Source organism: Nicotiana attenuata, chromosome 2 (assembly GCF_001879085.1).
Source record: "Nicotiana attenuata strain UT chromosome 2, NIATTr2, whole genome shotgun sequence".
NCBI classification, from domain to species: Eukaryota; Viridiplantae; Streptophyta; class Magnoliopsida; order Solanales; family Solanaceae; genus Nicotiana; species Nicotiana attenuata.
In genome coordinates this window covers 95,364,213-95,382,071 of record NC_031990.1, presented here as the reverse complement: position 1 = coordinate 95,382,071, position 17,859 = coordinate 95,364,213, and the positions used below count along the sequence as shown (strand labels likewise).

The 17,859-nt window shown below is 37.3% G+C and overlaps 2 protein-coding genes across 3 annotated transcripts; one reads left to right on the top strand and one right to left on the bottom strand.

Moving 5' to 3' along the window:
• On the top strand, window positions 842–4,550 carry LOC109223091 (DELLA protein RGL1-like). Its single transcript, XM_019387351.1, has 2 exons — window positions 842–1,828; window positions 3,351–4,550. The coding sequence occupies exons 1-2, from the start codon at window positions 842–844 to the stop codon at window positions 4,473–4,475; spliced, it is 2,112 nt and encodes a 703-aa protein (XP_019242896.1). The 3' UTR covers window positions 4,476–4,550.
• LOC109215470 (membrane-anchored ubiquitin-fold protein 4-like) lies at window positions 5,607–13,798 on the bottom strand. Of its 2 annotated transcripts, none has more exons than XM_019379544.1 (4): window positions 13,612–13,793; window positions 13,265–13,477; window positions 9,340–9,510; window positions 5,607–6,055 (listed from the first exon to the last, which is right to left on the bottom strand). In XM_019379544.1, exons 2-4 carry the CDS (start codon window positions 13,392–13,394, stop codon window positions 6,000–6,002), a joined length of 357 nt encoding a protein of 118 aa, XP_019235089.1. In that variant the 5' UTR covers window positions 13,395–13,477; window positions 13,612–13,793; the 3' UTR covers window positions 5,607–5,999. The 2 variants fall into 2 exon arrangements, with proteins under 2 accessions (XP_019235089.1, XP_019235095.1); XM_019379550.1 differs by lacking the exon at window positions 5,607–6,055 and adding an exon at window positions 6,063–9,236 and having other exon boundaries at window positions 13,612–13,798.

The window sequence follows — 17,859 nt, the reverse complement described above, 5'->3', positions numbered from 1 at the left end:
CTATACTCCCATTATTTATACAAAGGAATCATCTTTTTAGGAAAAATGACACTGTATAGCCTCTGTAAAAATAATAGTCGAAAAATATATAAAATTTGATATTTTTTTGTATATATATATATTCTGTATGTTATATACAAAAATTATACAAAGTACATACACTTTTTTAACTACTAAATATAAATAGTTTCTGATGCGGGCTAGAATATTTATTCAAAATTCCCAAATATGTGCTCTCTTTTGCTATCGTCAGCTGGGCCGGCCCAGGATGGGGCCCATACTACAAAACTTCGTACAACTGGACCTTAAGGCCCCACCAATTCTTGCTTGTTTGAAGTATAAACAGTAGCAGTTTAAGAAAAGAACAAGAGATGAAATAAAATAAAGTAGAATCGACCAACTAGCTAACAGAAAATTCTATAGTTTAAGAGGTATGATTCCAAATCCTATTCGATTGATAGAAAGTAGTCGATAAAATTCACTAAATTCCAAACACGCGAAATGAAGAAGTCACGGATTTTTCCAAGATTTTCTTCCCTCAGAACCTACAGTCTGGACAAGCTGACGAATGCCCTTAATTTTCCAATAAAAAAACGATTGAAAGATCACAAACTTTCATCTTTTAAAAACCTCTTTCCTTTTCCTTTTCGCCTGATTTTCAAAATCAAACTTCCTCTTTCTGCACCTTCCAATTTATTACCTTCATCATTTCTAATAATTTCCCTGCTAATTATATAGGACATCAAATCATAATAATAAAGGTTGATTCATCAGCATAAATAGATTGCAAAAAACACAGGGGCAGTGAATGAGTGTTATGAACAATTCTTTGTCTGTGAGCATGGGAAGTTTAAAGAATGACATAAAGAGCGAAGTTGGCAGCTTAAAGAGTGAAATAGGAAGTTTCAAGAGTGAGAATTCATATAGTAAGCTGCCGCTAGATGAGTCTTCTCTTGCTTCTTCTGAATCAAAGAAAGTGACTCCTATCACCTCCGATTTTGAACTCAATTGTGGCAGCTTAACACCTACCAGTCTAAGTTTCCCTGCCCTGAAATTCGAAGTGGACGATGATGTTGAAATTCAATCACCTGATAATTCCATTTGGGAATCATTCTTTGCTGATCAGTTGGAGGGAGATTTCATGATCTCTTCCCCCGTCAGGAACCTTCCCTCGCCTCAGCCTGCTTCAGGTTTCAGTACTACTACTCACAACAACAATAACAATAATAATAATAACTATAACGTATACGCGCATCATCAGGGGATTCATGGGCAGAGCATGATGATATTCTCACCTCCTCGCTCTCCTTTGGGACCTAATTACCACTCGAGTAATAAAGGCAAGGGACTGAGCCCACTCCAAAAGGTATTCAACTCTCCCAATAACCAGTTCATGCAAATTGAGAGCTTTAACCTGCCAGCTCTTGAGAGTTTCTTGGATGATGATTATGACAAGGAGGAGGGTTTCGCATCCTCGTATTCAGCCCTCAAAGTTTCAGGTAGCGGTGTGGCTGGATCTTCTTCCGAGTCGTTTGATGCGCTTTCGGTAGTGCCCGATCTGTTGGAGTGCCTGGCTTTGCCAAATTCATCATCTAATACGCCAGATAGCTTTATGGGATCCTTACTCGGCGATACAAGTGCCGTCCCAGACGATGAGATTTTCCAGACGGGGTCTATCGCTCCTTTGTCCCAACAGCTACAACAAGAACGGCAGCATGAAAACCAACAAAAACAAAGACCAATAACACATGCACAACCGCCAACGACACAACAATTACAACATACGCAAATTATCAATCACAACTTGGCTGTTGCTGCACCTGATCAGGTACTACTTTATCTGTATTAATTTTCTTTGTAAATTTACTTCGACACTTATAATTGAGGGTTGTTTACAATGTTTAGGAAAGGAAACCATATCTAGCTAGTACTACTCATTTTGCACGTCTTGATTTCACCTCATGCAAATATGCCAAAATTTAAACTGTCTTTCACTTAGGCGCATTCGAAATTTTAAGAGTATAGGTGCACCACTATTTTTAACTAGATATATGATTTGACAATAATTCTTTTTTTCTTTTACGATGACGCAACTTGACGAGCAAACTCTATAATATTATTAGTATTTATTTATGTCTTCGACGAATTTTGATACTTTGAAAGCTAGCTATCAATAATAGAATCATTACTTGCAGTAAATATCTTATGTTATATATATCAAGCTAAATAAAAAAAAATTCATCCATCCTATACATAGATCTTTTTATGTACTTCTATTTCCTTATAGATACGTAATTCGCATTCTTAGTTTATGATTATAGTGGGAGTTTAAGATTCATTTTATTATCTTCTTTTGGTACTTTTTCATGACAAAATGTAAGCCTTTTTTGAGAGACTAACCTTTCAATTTTGAAGTTTCTTTTTCAACGAACACTTACAACCTACTATTATCAGTGATAATCTTCTAAGAGAAAAAGATGGGATCATAATATCACATTTATTAAACATTTCAGTGAAAGCCTTCTTTTTAAAAAAATAACTTAAGGCGGTGCACTCATCGAGCCGAACACTTGAGCGCATGGGTGCTTATTTGAAAATAAAATCAGAAAAATACAACCCACCTCCTCCCATATGAATCCGCTGCTGCAGTTTCCAATGCTATTTATTCAAATTAAGTCTCTAATCTACCTTGTTTACAACAATATTTTTCTTTTTCAATAGTACGTAGGAATTAAACCAAGTCAGCTAAAAACGGCAACATGTCTACAGCGAATTCTAACGGCTTGCTTATTATGACCATGCAAACGTGTTTGTCCCTCTTTGTATGGACAGAAGCTCATTAAGAAAAGAGCCTAGTCCTTGGTCATTCCACAAAATTGGACTCTTTCAATCAGCTTCACTAGACAAATATAATCTATTGCTAATTTGAAGACGTTTCACTCGATAGCAATGTTCTAATTTATAGCCTGGCCAAGCTTCTTTTCTTCAATTCTAGAAGTACGTGTCTTTTTTTTCAAAGTTGAGGTGTTCGGCCGGAAGAAAAAAGGGTGCTTTTGAGAAGAAGCAGAAGAAGAAAAAAGTAGTTTTTCTAAAAAAAAATACTTTTTAAAAAAGCACTTTTGAGAAAAATATATTTAAAAATAGTTTTTAAAAGCTTGACCAAACACTAATTGTGCTCGGAAATACTTTTCAAATTAATTAACCAAACACAAATTGCTTCTCACCAAAAATACTTTTGAGAAAAAACTTTCTGTAGCAGGCTATTAATTTCCTACATTATATAGTAGGTGGCACTATGCTAAATAAAGCTAAAGAAGTGTAAATAATCTAATTTGAACGCATGTATGCAGGAGCAGGACAGTGGCTTACAACTGGTGCACCTTCTCCTTGCTTGTGCAGAAGCAGTCTCAAAAGAGGACTACATGTTGGCCAGAAGATACCTCCACCATCTGAATCGAGTTGTCACCCCTATCGGCGACTCCATGCAACGTGTCGCTTCCTGCTTCACCGAAGCTCTTACTGCTAGACTCGCTGCAACCCTAGCCACTAAACCCAGCACTTCTTCTGCCCCAAAACCATTCAACCCTTTCCCTCCTAATTCCCTAGAAATCCTCAAAATCTATCAGATTCTTTACCAAGCTTGCCCTTACGTTAAATTTGCTCATTTCACAGCTAATCAAGCCATATTTGAAGCATTCGAAGCCGAAGAGCGGGTCCACGTCATCGATTTAGACATCCTTCAAGGTTATCAATGGCCCGCTTTTATGCAAGCGTTAGCAGCCCGACCCGGAGGAGCTCCGTTCCTTCGTATAACAGGAGTCGGGCCGTCTCCTGATGCCGTCAGGGAAACGGGCCGATGTTTAACAGAATTGGCTCACTCCCTTCATGTTCCGTTCGAATTTCACCCTGTAGGCGAGCAACTTGAGGATTTGAAACCGCACATGTTTAACAGAAGGATTGGTGAGGCTCTCGCTGTTAATTCGGTGAACCGACTCCATAGAGTCCCAGTCAATTGTATTGGGAATTTGTTAGCCATGATCAGAGACCAGGCTCCGAATATAGTAACCATCGTGGAGCAAGAAGCGAGCCATAACGGGCCCTACTTTTTGGGCCGGTTCTTAGAAGCGTTGCACTACTATTCGGCGATATTTGATTCTCTGGACGCGACATTTCCAGCGGATTCTTCGCAGAGGGCAAAACTGGAACAGTATATATTTGCGCCGGAGATAATGAACATAGTGTCGTGTGACGGAGCAGAGAGAGTGGTGCGGCACGAGAGGTTGGAAAAATGGAGGAGATTAATGGAAGGGAGGGGGTTTAAAGGAGTAGCACTGAGTGCAAACGCAGTGACGCAGTCGAAAATATTACTGGGACTTTATTCGTGTGATGGTTATAAATTGACAGAGGATAATGGTTGTTTGCTATTGGGATGGCAAGATAGGGCCATTTTAGCTGCTTCTGCATGGCGATGCTGATGCTGATTTCTCCATTTGCTTCCCTGCTTCTTCCTTAATGTTTACTTGTATCAATGTGTGTCCCCTTTTCTTTTCTTTTCTTTTATTTTCTCTATTTCTTACTCAGATTGAGATTGCTTTTGTCTAAGCCCAAACAAAACAAAACAAAAAGACGCACCAACGCCAAAGAGGAAAAGAAAATGAAACAGAATTATCGAAGTTCTAGATGGAGTATTATTTTTTATGTGCAAGAAGAATGGGACCTCTAAAGATGGATTAGGTCAACATTAATTTATTGGTGCACGATGTCTATTTTAATTAAGTCAAATCATTCGTTTGAATATTACTCATATAACTCCTCACTTTCGGAAGCACTGCATAATATATATAGCCGAACATTGTAATTTATTTCCAAAGCTAGATTGATTAAATGGAGTTAATTACCAGCTTGCGTGTTTTAAGTTTACTGTAGCAAATACTCCCGCCCTAAAAGTGCAGCAAATTTCCTAGATACCTGCTTCTTAAATTGCCAAATATTATTGAGTTTGGCCATACATATAAGTACGCTTAGTTGTTGCACCTTCATCACACTATCAATACAGGTTGCAACTTGCAACTCGAAAAGCCAGGTCCCCAAAAGTAAACTCTCGTTAGTGCTGGGTACGAAGAAGAAACGGAAAGATATCATACATTTATGATAAATTTTTTGTAAGCTTAATTTGGCAAATTTTTAACGAGTCCCCAAATCTGATAGTGTTAGATTTCTCTAATGTATAAATAGGACGGTCCATTCTCAGCTTGAACTGGAGAATGCGAGTCACATCCCCTACCACGTAAGTTTTTGCTGTTTAGTTATGTGTAAAATCACCACCGGGAGTGGTTTTGTTTAAAGAAGAAAACCTGAGGAAACGAATTATGAGACCATAGAATAATTTCAAGCTTCAGCAATTGAGATCATATCTTTTTCGTTTCCTTACATATTTACGGTTATTCTAAAAGACGATAAAAGCTAAAGTCGCAAGCTGCGTGACCTTGATATTGTAAGAATTACTCGGCTGTGTTATATACAAAAGTTGCTGAGACTTTTTTGGTAAGAATAAAGTTTACCCTGCATCACTCAATAAGGACAATTCCTCCTAAGACGACCACAAGTATTAAAAAATAACCAGCATCCTACGTAAAGGTAGGTAGCTCGTACACTAATGTGTCAATTATTGACTAAAACGTGGAATCCATAAGTCGATTTAATTATGCGTCTGTTTGACAAGAAAATCCGAGTCCAATGACCATGATGAGAAATCACCTTCTGCAAGTCCCCATCCTCCCTCCCTGTATTTCCAAATGAGAAATCTGCGACTACAAATGTAAAGATGCCAACTTTATAGAACAAACGTGATCATAGGAACATGCAATAGTTACATAGAAATGCCTTTCAACAAACATGTAATAATGACGTACATACAGATTATTAACTCAGTGACCAAACTTCACAGCACAGGTAACCCCATGAATACCACAAGGTCAAACTGAATCACACTTGCAATCTCACAATATGGAACACGAACAGATGCTTTTCTTTGGGGTCTCGTCAATCTTCTTTTCTGTTGCAGAAAGACAAGTCTCAGCAGCAATAAAGGTTAAGAATAAAACATCAATGGTTTAAGTTTAACGACATAACCCTGGACTGAGAATTGGCAACCGGGGGCTAGAGTAGGGGATAGGGTGTAGCAGGACCACCTCAGATCTTCAAATACAGAGCTCTCTCTTAAGGTTCAAGATACGCACATAGACGGTGAACAATTATACATGCCTCTATAAAAATATGAAAGTTTGCAACTAAACAAGAAGTGGCAACGGGACTCCTTAGAACTTAGTAAGTCCACATTCATTATATGCTCTACAAGTTGAGAGTCAGCAGTTATCTCAGGTCACACTATAAAGAGGAAGATTATTCGGATTATAGCAATATCAGAAATTATGCGCATCAATTGTAGACTAGCAAAACCCCTCAAAGTTGGATCTTCAGATTATTCGACAAAAACTAGCAGTACTTGACGGTGAAGAAGTTAAAAGAATAACAATGCAAAGAAACCAAAATAGACGAGGTGAAAAAGACCAAAAAAATAACAAACAACAGCTATGTCTCAATCCCAAGCTAGCTAGAGTTGGTTATATAGATCCTCGTTAACCACGTCATTCCACTTAGACACGCATCAATCCAATATTTGAAGATTTTGATCTGCACAAGTTTTTTCCTATTTCATTTTTGGTGTAAGGAAGAACTGGTAGAAGATGTGGACACACTGATAGATGCACTGAATCCTTGTAAGAAGAACAAGGATATAATTCTTGCTCTCCTCTACATTTGGATTTCAGCAGAAGCTTTGTGCTGTTTATATATAATAAATACTTGTAACCATTCTCAAAAGTAGTACTCTACGTTTTCTACTAGTATACAAATCTCCAATGAAAGTAAAAAAACTCCTAGCAAACTAAACTTAATCACAATTCATTGGTTCCGCCTACATGAATCTTTTTCTTCCATTGTGTCACATTTTGGCAAGTTTTATGGATTCCGAGATATTGCAGGTTGACATAGGACATTACTAAACCAACTAAAGTGACCTTCTCTCTTTTTATCCTCTAAGTATGCCACTTGTACCTTTGGTCAAATGTGACCAATTATATTCTTGTATGACCTTAAAACCATCTTAGCATTCGCATATTTGAAACACTCATTTTTGGGTATGTTTAACCATAGAGGCCCGACACTCACTCTCACATAACATTATTGGTCTTATAGCCGTTTTATAGAACTTGCCTATCAAATTGTATCCTCTCTATCATATCATACTCTGGTAGTATTTCTTCATTTCTTTTCTGATCAGTAAATATAAACTTAATAGCAAAAGATAGCAGCAAGCAGGTACTTAAGTAGTTCAAAACATGAGGTAGTTTCTCCCTTTTAGACTTGGAGGAAGTCTATGAGTTCTACTATCAAGCTAGGATCCTCTAGAGAATTTACATTGCTCCACCAATACATGTTCTATAGGCATCTAAACTTCACGAACGGTAAGGATAGATTTTTATCCACAAAATATTTATGGTTTCACGCAATCCAAACTGTCCAAGATACACATAAAGAAATAGCTCTCCATATCTTCTTTTTGCTCTTGGTAATTCTTTGGCCCTGCCAGTTGTTAAGCGTATCTCTTATGTTTCCGGCATCACCAACAAAATCCCAAATAGATTTGGGAACATACACCAAATCTTCCATATGTATTAACAGTGTAATAATAGCAGTTCTCCATATCAACCATCCTATTTTAATTCTGCGTGTGATATCTTCATCAATTGTTCCATTCTCCTAGAGCCGAGATCTAAATTATTGCATTTACGCACAATAATCCTGTCTAATCTCACCTCACCTTACCTCTTTTTTATGCTGGCAATTCAGTCTTACTCCTACTTATCTAAAACTCTCTAGAGTGCTTCTCGTAGTTCAAGCTTTTGGGATTCACCTTCTCTAGTCCCTTCTCTAGTTCCAATTAACATAATACCATCACAAATATAATTTACCCGGCGGAGGTAAAAAAAAAGATATTGATAGGATATAATAGAGAGTAGAGGGAAAAAAAGGAAAAAATCATAAAGACAATTTTACACCATGAAACAAGTGTTGAGTTATCATGGAATACATTTAAAGTGACATAATGAATACGCGTAAAAAGCTGGTGTAATTATAAGCTCATGCGTTGAGCAACATGTGTTGAGTTGCCCATCCCACCTAGAGCACATTCAAGCTGATTTTTTATAAAGCTAATTTCACTCACATGATACCCCAGCATATATTGATCCATGATAAAGCTAATTCACTCACATAAAAGCGCTGGATATGAACTGTTATCATCTCAAAAAAAAAAAAAACAAACCCTGGATATGTTAACATCCCAAGTTACTGTTGTCAACACAAGATGGTGGTAAAATACTAAAGAGTAACACTAAGAATTATGCATTGTTTCATTCTTCAATGCCCCATAGCAAGTTTTCATCTATGCTGATATACAAAGTGGGAACAAGTTAAGAAATATATTGGCTTTCGATGTTCATTCGCTTACAATTTTACCCTAAAAATGGTAATTTTACTATTTAATTGGTTAAACAATGCTCAATTTTTGTAACTTCCTCAATTTATGTTATTGGGAGATACTTCAAGTGACATTTCCCTATCTCTATGTCATTCATTTCAACCTCAACTCCCCAAATATTTTCCACACTTGGCTATATTTTCTCTTACAAAAGTTTATTAATGAGTCCAATTCGTAGAAGAGGAATAAAAATTATTCTCGTTCTCCATCTTTACTGCCAGCCAACAAAATGCAAACATCCACCGTGTTATAGAAGGATGGTTGCAAATTTCAGCGGACATATAGTAAATTGAATCGAATTGACAAGCATTTTTCTGTTCAAAATAGAAGAAATATTAAGATGGGATCAGAGAAATGTCAAATCTTCGCAACCTCCTCCTTTCTTCTCATAAAATAGCCATTTCTCCACACCACATGTGAAAGACTCCAACTGAACTATATCTGAATATCTTACACTCTTGCCTTAGAGAGATGATGTCAATCTTCTGAAAATCTTGGCAAAGCCACTAGACATCTCCAGCATAACTATGTTAGACAGATGCATTCTATGTTAGAAATAAGACTCCCACATTCAACACTGTTGCTTAAGGTTCAACACATTCAACGGAAGAGAGAAAAGCTTCTAGTTCCCTTTCTGTTTTAAGAACATAAAGATTTCATCAGGTTAAAATGTCCTAATATAAAACAGGAAGACATAGCATAGAATGCCAGCATATTCAGTAGTAAGGGGAACCTACCTGATTTTGCTTTAACTATAGATGGTTGTACAACAGCATGCATGGTAATTACACCATTTGGTAGCTCGCCAAAAGGCGTCTGGCATTGACCAACACTCCTGCTGTTTTCCAAGATTTTGCCAGCACATATCAATTTTACATCATTTGCCGCCTTGGGTGCAATTTTTTTATCTGCAGTGAAAACAACTGAATCTTATTAAAACAAAGCCCATAGACAAAAAGGTACAAAGAAGCATATGAACGAATCCCTTTTCAAAGACCCCTGCAAATAAATGGACCATCAGAAAAGCAATAAAGCATGATATAAGAGGAAGGTGTCAAATTTTAAAGTTCAGATGTCCACTCACTTTCTTGCACCATATAGAGCAAACATAAAGGTGGTTTTTCCAGGCTCAAAACTCTATCACTTTTACCAACATAGGTTATAGTTGTGAAAATTCGGTCTCGGGTTCAGTCTTTGTTTGATGGGGGTGAAAATAGGGCATATTGAAGGTTCAGTCTTAAAAGTGTAGAAACTTAAAATTCTCTTCTAATTCTGAAGGAGTAGCGGTTTGGGTTTCTTGCTTTGGCTCTGGACGAACTTTACCTGTAGCTAACCCAAAAGGCTTCAACTTTTGGCTGATCTTTTTATTTTTTTTCTTTTTTTCTTTTTTAGTGTGAAGGTGGGCAAGTACTTTTTCTTCTGTTCTCTTCAAAACCAAAAAGCTCCTGGTTGGAAAATTTACTTAGCTCGTCCTGCAGTACGGTATTTGAACACTGAATGACAAAATTTTACTTTGCTTATTTTTTTTTTACTTATTTTTGTTTTTTCTTTTTTAGTGTGAAGGTGGGCAAGTACTTTTTCTTCTGTTCTCTTCAAAACCAAAAAGCTCCTGGTTGGAAAATTTACTTAGCTCGTCCTGCAGTACGTATTTGAACACTGAATGACAAAATTTTACTTTGCTTCTTTGTTTTTTACTTTATTGTTAATGTTTATAGTTATTTTCCCTGCATTAGATATATATTCTTTAACTTTTTTTTCCCTTGATCAGCACCTTGTTTCACTATGCATATGTATCAATTTTTGTTGTGCATTTAAAACCTCAATGGAGTGCTTTCCTGCGCTTCTGGCCTTTGAGAGCACCGCATTTAACCCTACCAAGAATCCTAAGGTCCACGGGTTCTATTTCAAGCTTTCCTAGGCAAAATGATTAGGACCATAATGCTTACTTGTCAATATTTGATGGAGTCAATATGATTTGGTGTCATTAGCTCGATGATCTAGCTATCAAGTCCCCACTCTTAGAATTAAGCATATATCTGACAATTTGGATACATATTCTACTTTCAAGTACAACACTATGAATCGTCAATCATGCAATTTGGGATCTAGGTCACACTGTCTGGATGTAGGCTGATTCATAGCCTGTTTGGCCAGGCTTCTAAAATCAGCTTATTTTGAGAAGTACTTTTCTCAAAAGTACTTTTAACAAAAAAAAAAGTCCTTTTGGTGAGAAACAGTTTGTGTTTGGCTAATTAATTTGAAAAACACTTTTGAGCAGTAATTAGTGTTTGGCCAAGCTTTTGAAAACTGTTTCTAAGTGTATTTTTCTCAAAAGTGCTTCTCAGAAAGTGCTTTTGGAGAGAAGCTACTTTTTTCTGCTTCTCAAAAACTGCTTCTGCTTCGCCTCAGAAGCACCTTTTTTTCCTTCCAAAAGCTTGGCCAAACACCTCAATTTTTGGCCAAAAGTGCTTTGGGCAAAAAAAAAACACTTTTGGCCCAAAAAAAAACTTGGCCAAACAGGCTATCACTCTGGTGATGGTGGTGATCTTGATCTTAAAGATGGATAATAAATATATACCCTACATTTTTTGACAATATGAACCGTAGGTTGGATATATTTACTTCTTTTTTTTTAAAGAATATATGACTGCAGTAAATGGGGAGCCTTGGCGTAACTGGTAAACTTGCTGTCATGTAACCAGGAGGTCACGAGTTCAAGCTGTGGAAACAACCTTATGCAGAAATGCAGGGTAAGGTTGCGTACAATAGACCCTTGTGGTCCGGCCCTTCCCCGGACCCCGCGCATAGCAGGAGCTTATTGCACCTGGATGCCCCTTTTTTAATATATGACTGTAGTAGTATGAATACATTCCCATAAAGTGATTTTTCCATTAAATATGTGCAAGCACGCAATCGTAAGTGCTGGAATATCGAGAGGATGCATAAAGGAATTTCTCATATAGTGGGTTTACACCAGGCGACTGGCTTATAATGAGCTAGCTAATAGGATACACTATAGATGAGATTCTATGGTGGATGATATGGGCTTATAGCAGGCATTTTCCTTGAATGGCTACTTGTTTACCATAGTTATGGACAAAGTAACTAATATACATAGGATGATATTCTATGGCACTTGATTTTGCATATGATTTAGTGCTAAATGACGAAACTAGCAAGGGAGTTGACACAAAGTTGGAACTATGGAGAAACCCTCAAGATAGTGAGGATTTTTGGAGAACTAAAAATAAAACCAAATATATGCAGCCTAAGACTCCTGAACCCAATGATAAAAAGAGCACTAAAACGAATACAACATGCAATTCTTTCATGTGAAACAGCAGGGCACATGATGAAAGTTCACACCAGCTAATAAAACTTCTGAATAAGCAGCATGAAAGCTTGAACAGACTACACTAGAAACTCGGGACTCATGCGAACATACTGAAGATGAGTCATTTTAAACGGAATTGAAGTTCAGAAAAAGAAATACCTCACTACAGTTCTTGACTCAAAAAATTCTGCAAAGATACTTTCTATCATCAATTCAATATTAGTACATTTGCGACTTATTTCCACAAGGTAGATGTAAGGTCTGCGTACACACTACCCTCCCCAGATTGTGGGATTATACTGGGTATGTTGTTGTTGTTGTTGTTGCGACTAACACTAGTACTCTTGGACTTTTCCAGAGAGTTGCCACTTGACACAAGCTTTCTAACTAATAAGCCTGGCCATGAACGGTATAACAAGTTCAAGCGCTGCCTATAAGCACTGTTGTCAAAGGCTCATTTAAGGCGCGCTTAAGCCCTGAAGCTAAAAAAAGCTCAAGGAGGACACTTCGCCTCACTTAAGCTGCGGTTCAATATAGCCAAGCCACTAAGGCATGCACCTCAATGCCCATAAGTTCTATCTTGAACTGAGCGATACTAAACAACAAATTTTATCGGCAAATAAGTGTATTAGTAGCTGAAGAAAACATTAGGAGTGAATTTGTTTCTTATTTCTTGAAGTACATATGTATTTTTATTTTTTTCCTTAGTTGCGCCTTTTTTTTACAAAAGGCCGCACTTTAGTTGCGCTTTGCTCTTAAAGACCCTCGTCCTAGAGCGCTTTTTAGAGCTTTTCGCTTTTGAGAACACTGCCTATAAGTGACTTAATCTAACAAAGTTCAACTTTCAAACTATGTAGGTGTCCTTTAGACTATTATTTTTTAATTACCATAGTGTTCAGGCCAGTTTATGCGCACCTCGACTAACTCAACAAAGTACTTGCTACCTCCCACCAACATGTACCTGGTAAGTAACTCTATCCACCAATGCTTAGATATATGATAAAGAAATCACCTAGTATTTTTGCCAGGATGTGAACCTTTGACCTCATGGTTATCAACCCACTTCATCGACCACTAAGCCACACCCTTTAGTCCCCTTTTAGAACTAATTTTCAATGCAGAGGATCACACTGATTGTAAAACTAAATAAGCTAAAACGAGAGTTGAAAGTCCTTAACTTTTTAATCAGGGAGGCATCATATGTGGGCAAATTACAACAACTGAAAACATGGCAAGAATGGTTCTACGTAGCCCAGAAAAGAATTACACGATGCTTGACTGCTAACTAGGGGGGATTTTTAACAAAGGAGGGAGGCAGAAAACAAAACCTTTGGGCCACTCGGCGACAATTCTCTCTTTAAGCATAGCTATGGTGGAAGCAGGTGAGTAGCGAAAAGGACCAATATCTGATCCATCGTACAACCGAAATTTGAGCTCTACCAAGTCCTCCTCCGGCATTTGCCCACCGTCTTCACTTGCTTTCCGATCAACACCAACCAAACCTCCAACCTTCACTGGACTTCCCAAATTACCCTCAGCTCCTGAAACCAAACACAGAAATTGAGTACACGCCGTTGAACCACTCAAACCCCATAGTTTAAAAAACGGAAATAAAATAATTTTCTAAGCTAGAGTATAACACGAATATAAAAATAAATAAACTATTAACATGTACCAGTGACTAACGAGTAGTGGAAGAGGAGATTTGAAGTATTATTGAGTTTGGTTGCATTGAATTTAGTAAAAGGGAGGGAGAAGAAACCAGGAACCCTAGACCCCAAATCGATGACGTTGAACGTGAAAGCAAAACAGAAAGGAAGGAAATGTAAAACAGTGAAGAGCTTACAAAATATATACAGTGGGTTACCTTTTTTTCCCTTTCCTTTTTGGTTTTGTGTATGATTGGAGTATCCACTACGTAGAGTGTACGCCACGTGGGTCACGTCTGGCTCGAGCTGTTGTATCACTTTTTGTGTTCGTTTTTTTCACTTTTCATTTTAATGGAGGTTTTCTTGAATTTACACTTTATCTTTTTACTACTATTATCATTATTTAATAAAATCATAAGGTTATGAATATAATTATAATTAAAGTGAATGTCTATATTTTAGAGAGTTTTACTTTGTGGCTAAGTTATTTTTCCCCTATAAATAGAGGGGTCTTACACCATTGTAAATCATCCCAAAATTCAATAAATATTACTCTCTCTTTCTCTGCAATATTGTTCTTCTACTTTTATTGTTTTATTACACGTTATCAACACGAGACTCTACTATCTCAAGAAGCACTTTGAGAAGACCAAGGTATAACTTTTCTCCTCTTTTAATTATGACTGATATTATTGTAGACAATAAATTTGCGTCGAGAAAATAAAATCAAGACCGAAAAATATCGCAACAATCGTAGTATTTTATTTCAAATATTTGAGTGTTACAATCGCTATGAATCCTCTGATTCTTCTTTTCTAGTATAAATTCAAGGGCCTTTGAGCTTGATCTTGAATTTGAATTTGATTTATCCGTCGCGAACACTTTGATTGTTGCCACGAATTTTATCACGAACAAGTAGCCTTGATCTTGAACGCCTTGTATTTGATTTGACTTCGTTCTTGATCTCGAATACTTGAATTGTTCTTCGTTCTTGAGCTTGAATACTTGATTTGTTCTTCGTTCTTGAACTTGAACTTGATTTCTTGAACTTGAACTTGATTGCTTGAAGCTTGAAACTTGTGGAGGAATTTGCAGCGTTTGATCCACGAGTTCTTTCTTGCTTCTTGTTTATAACTTCTTGTGTCTTTTCTGAGTTATGAAGACCCCTATTTATAGTTGTGGAAGGGAGGAGTTGTGATAAAACAAAACTCTTTCCGACCAATCAAATTGAAGTGTGACATGACCGCATTTGATTGGCCAGAACATGTCACTTGCACACGTGGCGTGATTTAATTGACCTTTCAGTGTGACTGGGCATGCCTTGTCATTTTGACACGTGGCATGGTCCTATTGGCTCTTCCGCTTGACTTGGCGCGCCACGTCATTTGACACGTGGCACCAAACTGGGCCTCTAGGAAGATGACATCTTGGGCTTAATGAAGTGGGCTCATCACTTTAGTCCAATTAAATGGTCTAGCCCAATGGATTAAGACTTATTTATTTATTTCATATATATTGGACTTATATAATTAATTCAATTATATTAGCCCATATATTTATTTGGATCAATATATTTAAAATATAATCCAAATTATTTATTGAATTTAAGTCCAATAAATTTTACATGCTTACAAATGCTCCCTACTTCAAGACTTGTCTTACGAACTTCAAAGACTAGACTTGAAGTAAAAAAAAAAAATCACGTGCGCATGTTCCTCAAAGACGCCCCATGCAACGTCCATTTGCAATTTGCAACCCAGCACTTATATCCTATAATTATCCAAGCAAACTTTGAGTATTCATAATGGTTTTCATCCAAACTTTGGTCAATTCCAACGAATTAGAAATTAAAGTCATTTGCCTTAAGGATATGCCAGACTTGGATTTATGGCAAAGAAAACTAATCATTGGTGTACTATAATTAGGATTTCCTTTGTCTCTTTCCCGATTTGCATGTAGACTTCACTGCCCATCACTTTTCTTTACTCTAATTGAATTAAGAAAACAAGTCCTTATTGGACTCTAATAACCACTGTTCCCACATCGCCCAACAAATTTTAACGCCACATCTCGATAGCTATATAAACCCGTATGCATTCCCTTTACGAACATCAATTGCAACGTTTGCTAGCTACTTCAGAGTCTACTTTTGACGACTTGGAAGCATTGATGTGAAGGTAATTTCTTCTTCTTCTCTTGTGCTTTCTTCTTTTATTGGTTTCTCTTTTTTTTTGTAGGTCAAACAAGAGAATATATGTTCTTGTTCAACGAGATGATCCATGCATGAAGAATACAATGTGTGAAGGGATGAGTACTCATCCTTGCCCGACTATCGGAGAGATTACTCTCAATGTGGCTCGACTATCGGAGAAGCCAACTTAAGGTGCAAAGGGACTCATATGTCTACCTTAAGATTGGAAGACTTATATGTCCACGGAATGTGGCTTGACTATCGGAGAGATTACTCTCAAAACGGCCCGACTATCGGAGAGATTACTCTCAATGTGGCCTGACTATCGGAGAGATTACTCTCAATATGGCTCGGCTATCGGAGAGGCCAACTTAAGGTGCAAAGGGACTCATATGTCCACCTTAAGATTGGAAGACTTATATGTCCACAGAATGTGGCTTGACTATCGGAGAGATTACTCTCAATGTGGCTCGACTATCGGCGAGGCCAACTTAATGTGCAAAGGGACTCATATGTCCACCTTAAGGTTGGAAAGTTATAGTTCCTTTCAAGGACAAACCCGCGAAGAGGCCAACTTAAGGTGCAAAGGGACCTATATGTCCACCTTAAGATTGGAAAGTTATAAAGCTTCAACTCGAAGACGACATCGACTTGAACACTTGGAAAACTTTAAAGATTTGGCGGACTTTGCAGACTTCAACTCGAAGATTCGGAGGGCTTAAACAATTCAACTTTAAGACCGGCGAATTTGAAGACTGAAACTTGAAGACCGACGAACTTGAAGACTTCAACTTTGAGACTTGGAGGGCCTAAATATTTCAACTTGAAGGTCGGCGAATTTGAAGACTTCAACTTGAAGACCAACGGACTTGAAGACTTCAACTTTGAGACTTGGAGGGCCTAAATATTTCAACTTGAAGATCAGCGAATTTGAAGACTTCAACTTGAAGACCGACGGACTTGAAGACTTCAACTTTGAGACTTGGAGGGCCTAAATATTTCAACTTGAAGATCAGCGAATTTGAAGACCGGCGGAGTTGAAGATTTCAACTTGGGGACTTCAACTTGAATACACTTGAAGACTTCAACTTGGAGACTTTGAGGGCTTAAATATTTCAGCTTTTCTTTTGCTTTACATTGTTCGACTTTTATCTTAGTCGCATAATTTTTAGCTTTACGTGCTTGTAACAAAAGATTCATATCTTGTCGTGGGAGAGTCCAAATAATGAACCGTTTGATGAATTCAATATCTAAAATATATCCAATACCTAATCAAAAAACCTTCAGAATCGCGCCGGATAATATTTTGAAACCAACTTTAGATTTCACCATGTTGAAAATTTCAGATTTGCGCAGTCTCACCAATAAATTCATATCTCGGTGTAGAAATATCGAAATTGCAAACTGTTTGATTTCAAGAAAACTAGACTTCAAGATCTAGAACATATCCAAAATTCTCAATCAAATAACTTCAGAATCGTCCAAGATAATATTCTGAAATCAACTTTATATTGCACCATGCTATCAATTCCAAATTTGCGCAGTCTCACCAAAAAATTCATATCTCGGTGTAGGATGAACCGTTTGATTTTTCGGAAACTAAACTTCGAAATTTAAATCACATCCAGAATACAAAATTTAATACCTTAAGGATATTTTCAGATAATATTCCAAATTCGACGTAAAATTCTAACACGTTGACGATTTCAGATTGTGCGACTTCACCAAAATTTTTGCATCTTGGTATGGAAGCCTCGAGATCGGAAGATGTCTTACTTGCCATCAATCGAAATTTAAGATCCATATTCTCACAAATATCTTGGGTTCAAGTCTCACTGAATTTGAAACATTGTGCCAAGCAATCTTTTCCTTATACTTGTGTTTCCTTTTGACGCCTCTCTTCTCTTCCCTTTTTTTTTAAGGCAGAGGGCGGACTTGGAGACCAAAAAAACTTGAAGGTTTGACGAACCTGAAGACATAGAGAATCCCTGGCCTTCAATGCAAATACTTGACATCCTCCTAAAATCGGCCCATTGAAGATATCAATTTACCATGGGGGGTTGCCCCTTTTAAATCAAATGAG

Bases quoted from the DNA above. Each gene is read 5' to 3' on its own strand.
- LOC109223091 (XM_019387351.1), top strand. From the start codon at position 842: ATGGGAAGTTTAAAGAATGACATAAAGAGCGAAGTTGGCAGCTTAAAG. The intron at 1,829-3,350 runs GTACTACTTTAT...GCATGTATGCAG, and splicing joins CTGTTGCTGCACCTGATCAG to GAGCAGGACAGTGGCTTACA.
- LOC109215470 (XM_019379544.1), bottom strand. From the start codon at position 13,394: ATGCCGGAGGAGGACTTGGTAGAGCTCAAATTTCGGTTGTACGATGGA. The intron at 9,511-13,264 runs GTTTTGTTTTCT...TTTTCACTGCAG, and splicing joins TGTCGCCGAGTGGCCCAAAG to ATAAAAAAATTGCACCCAAG. The intron at 6,056-9,339 runs GTAGGTTCCCCT...TTTCTGCAACAG, and splicing joins TATAGTTAAAGCAAAATCAG to AAAAGAAGATTGACGAGACC.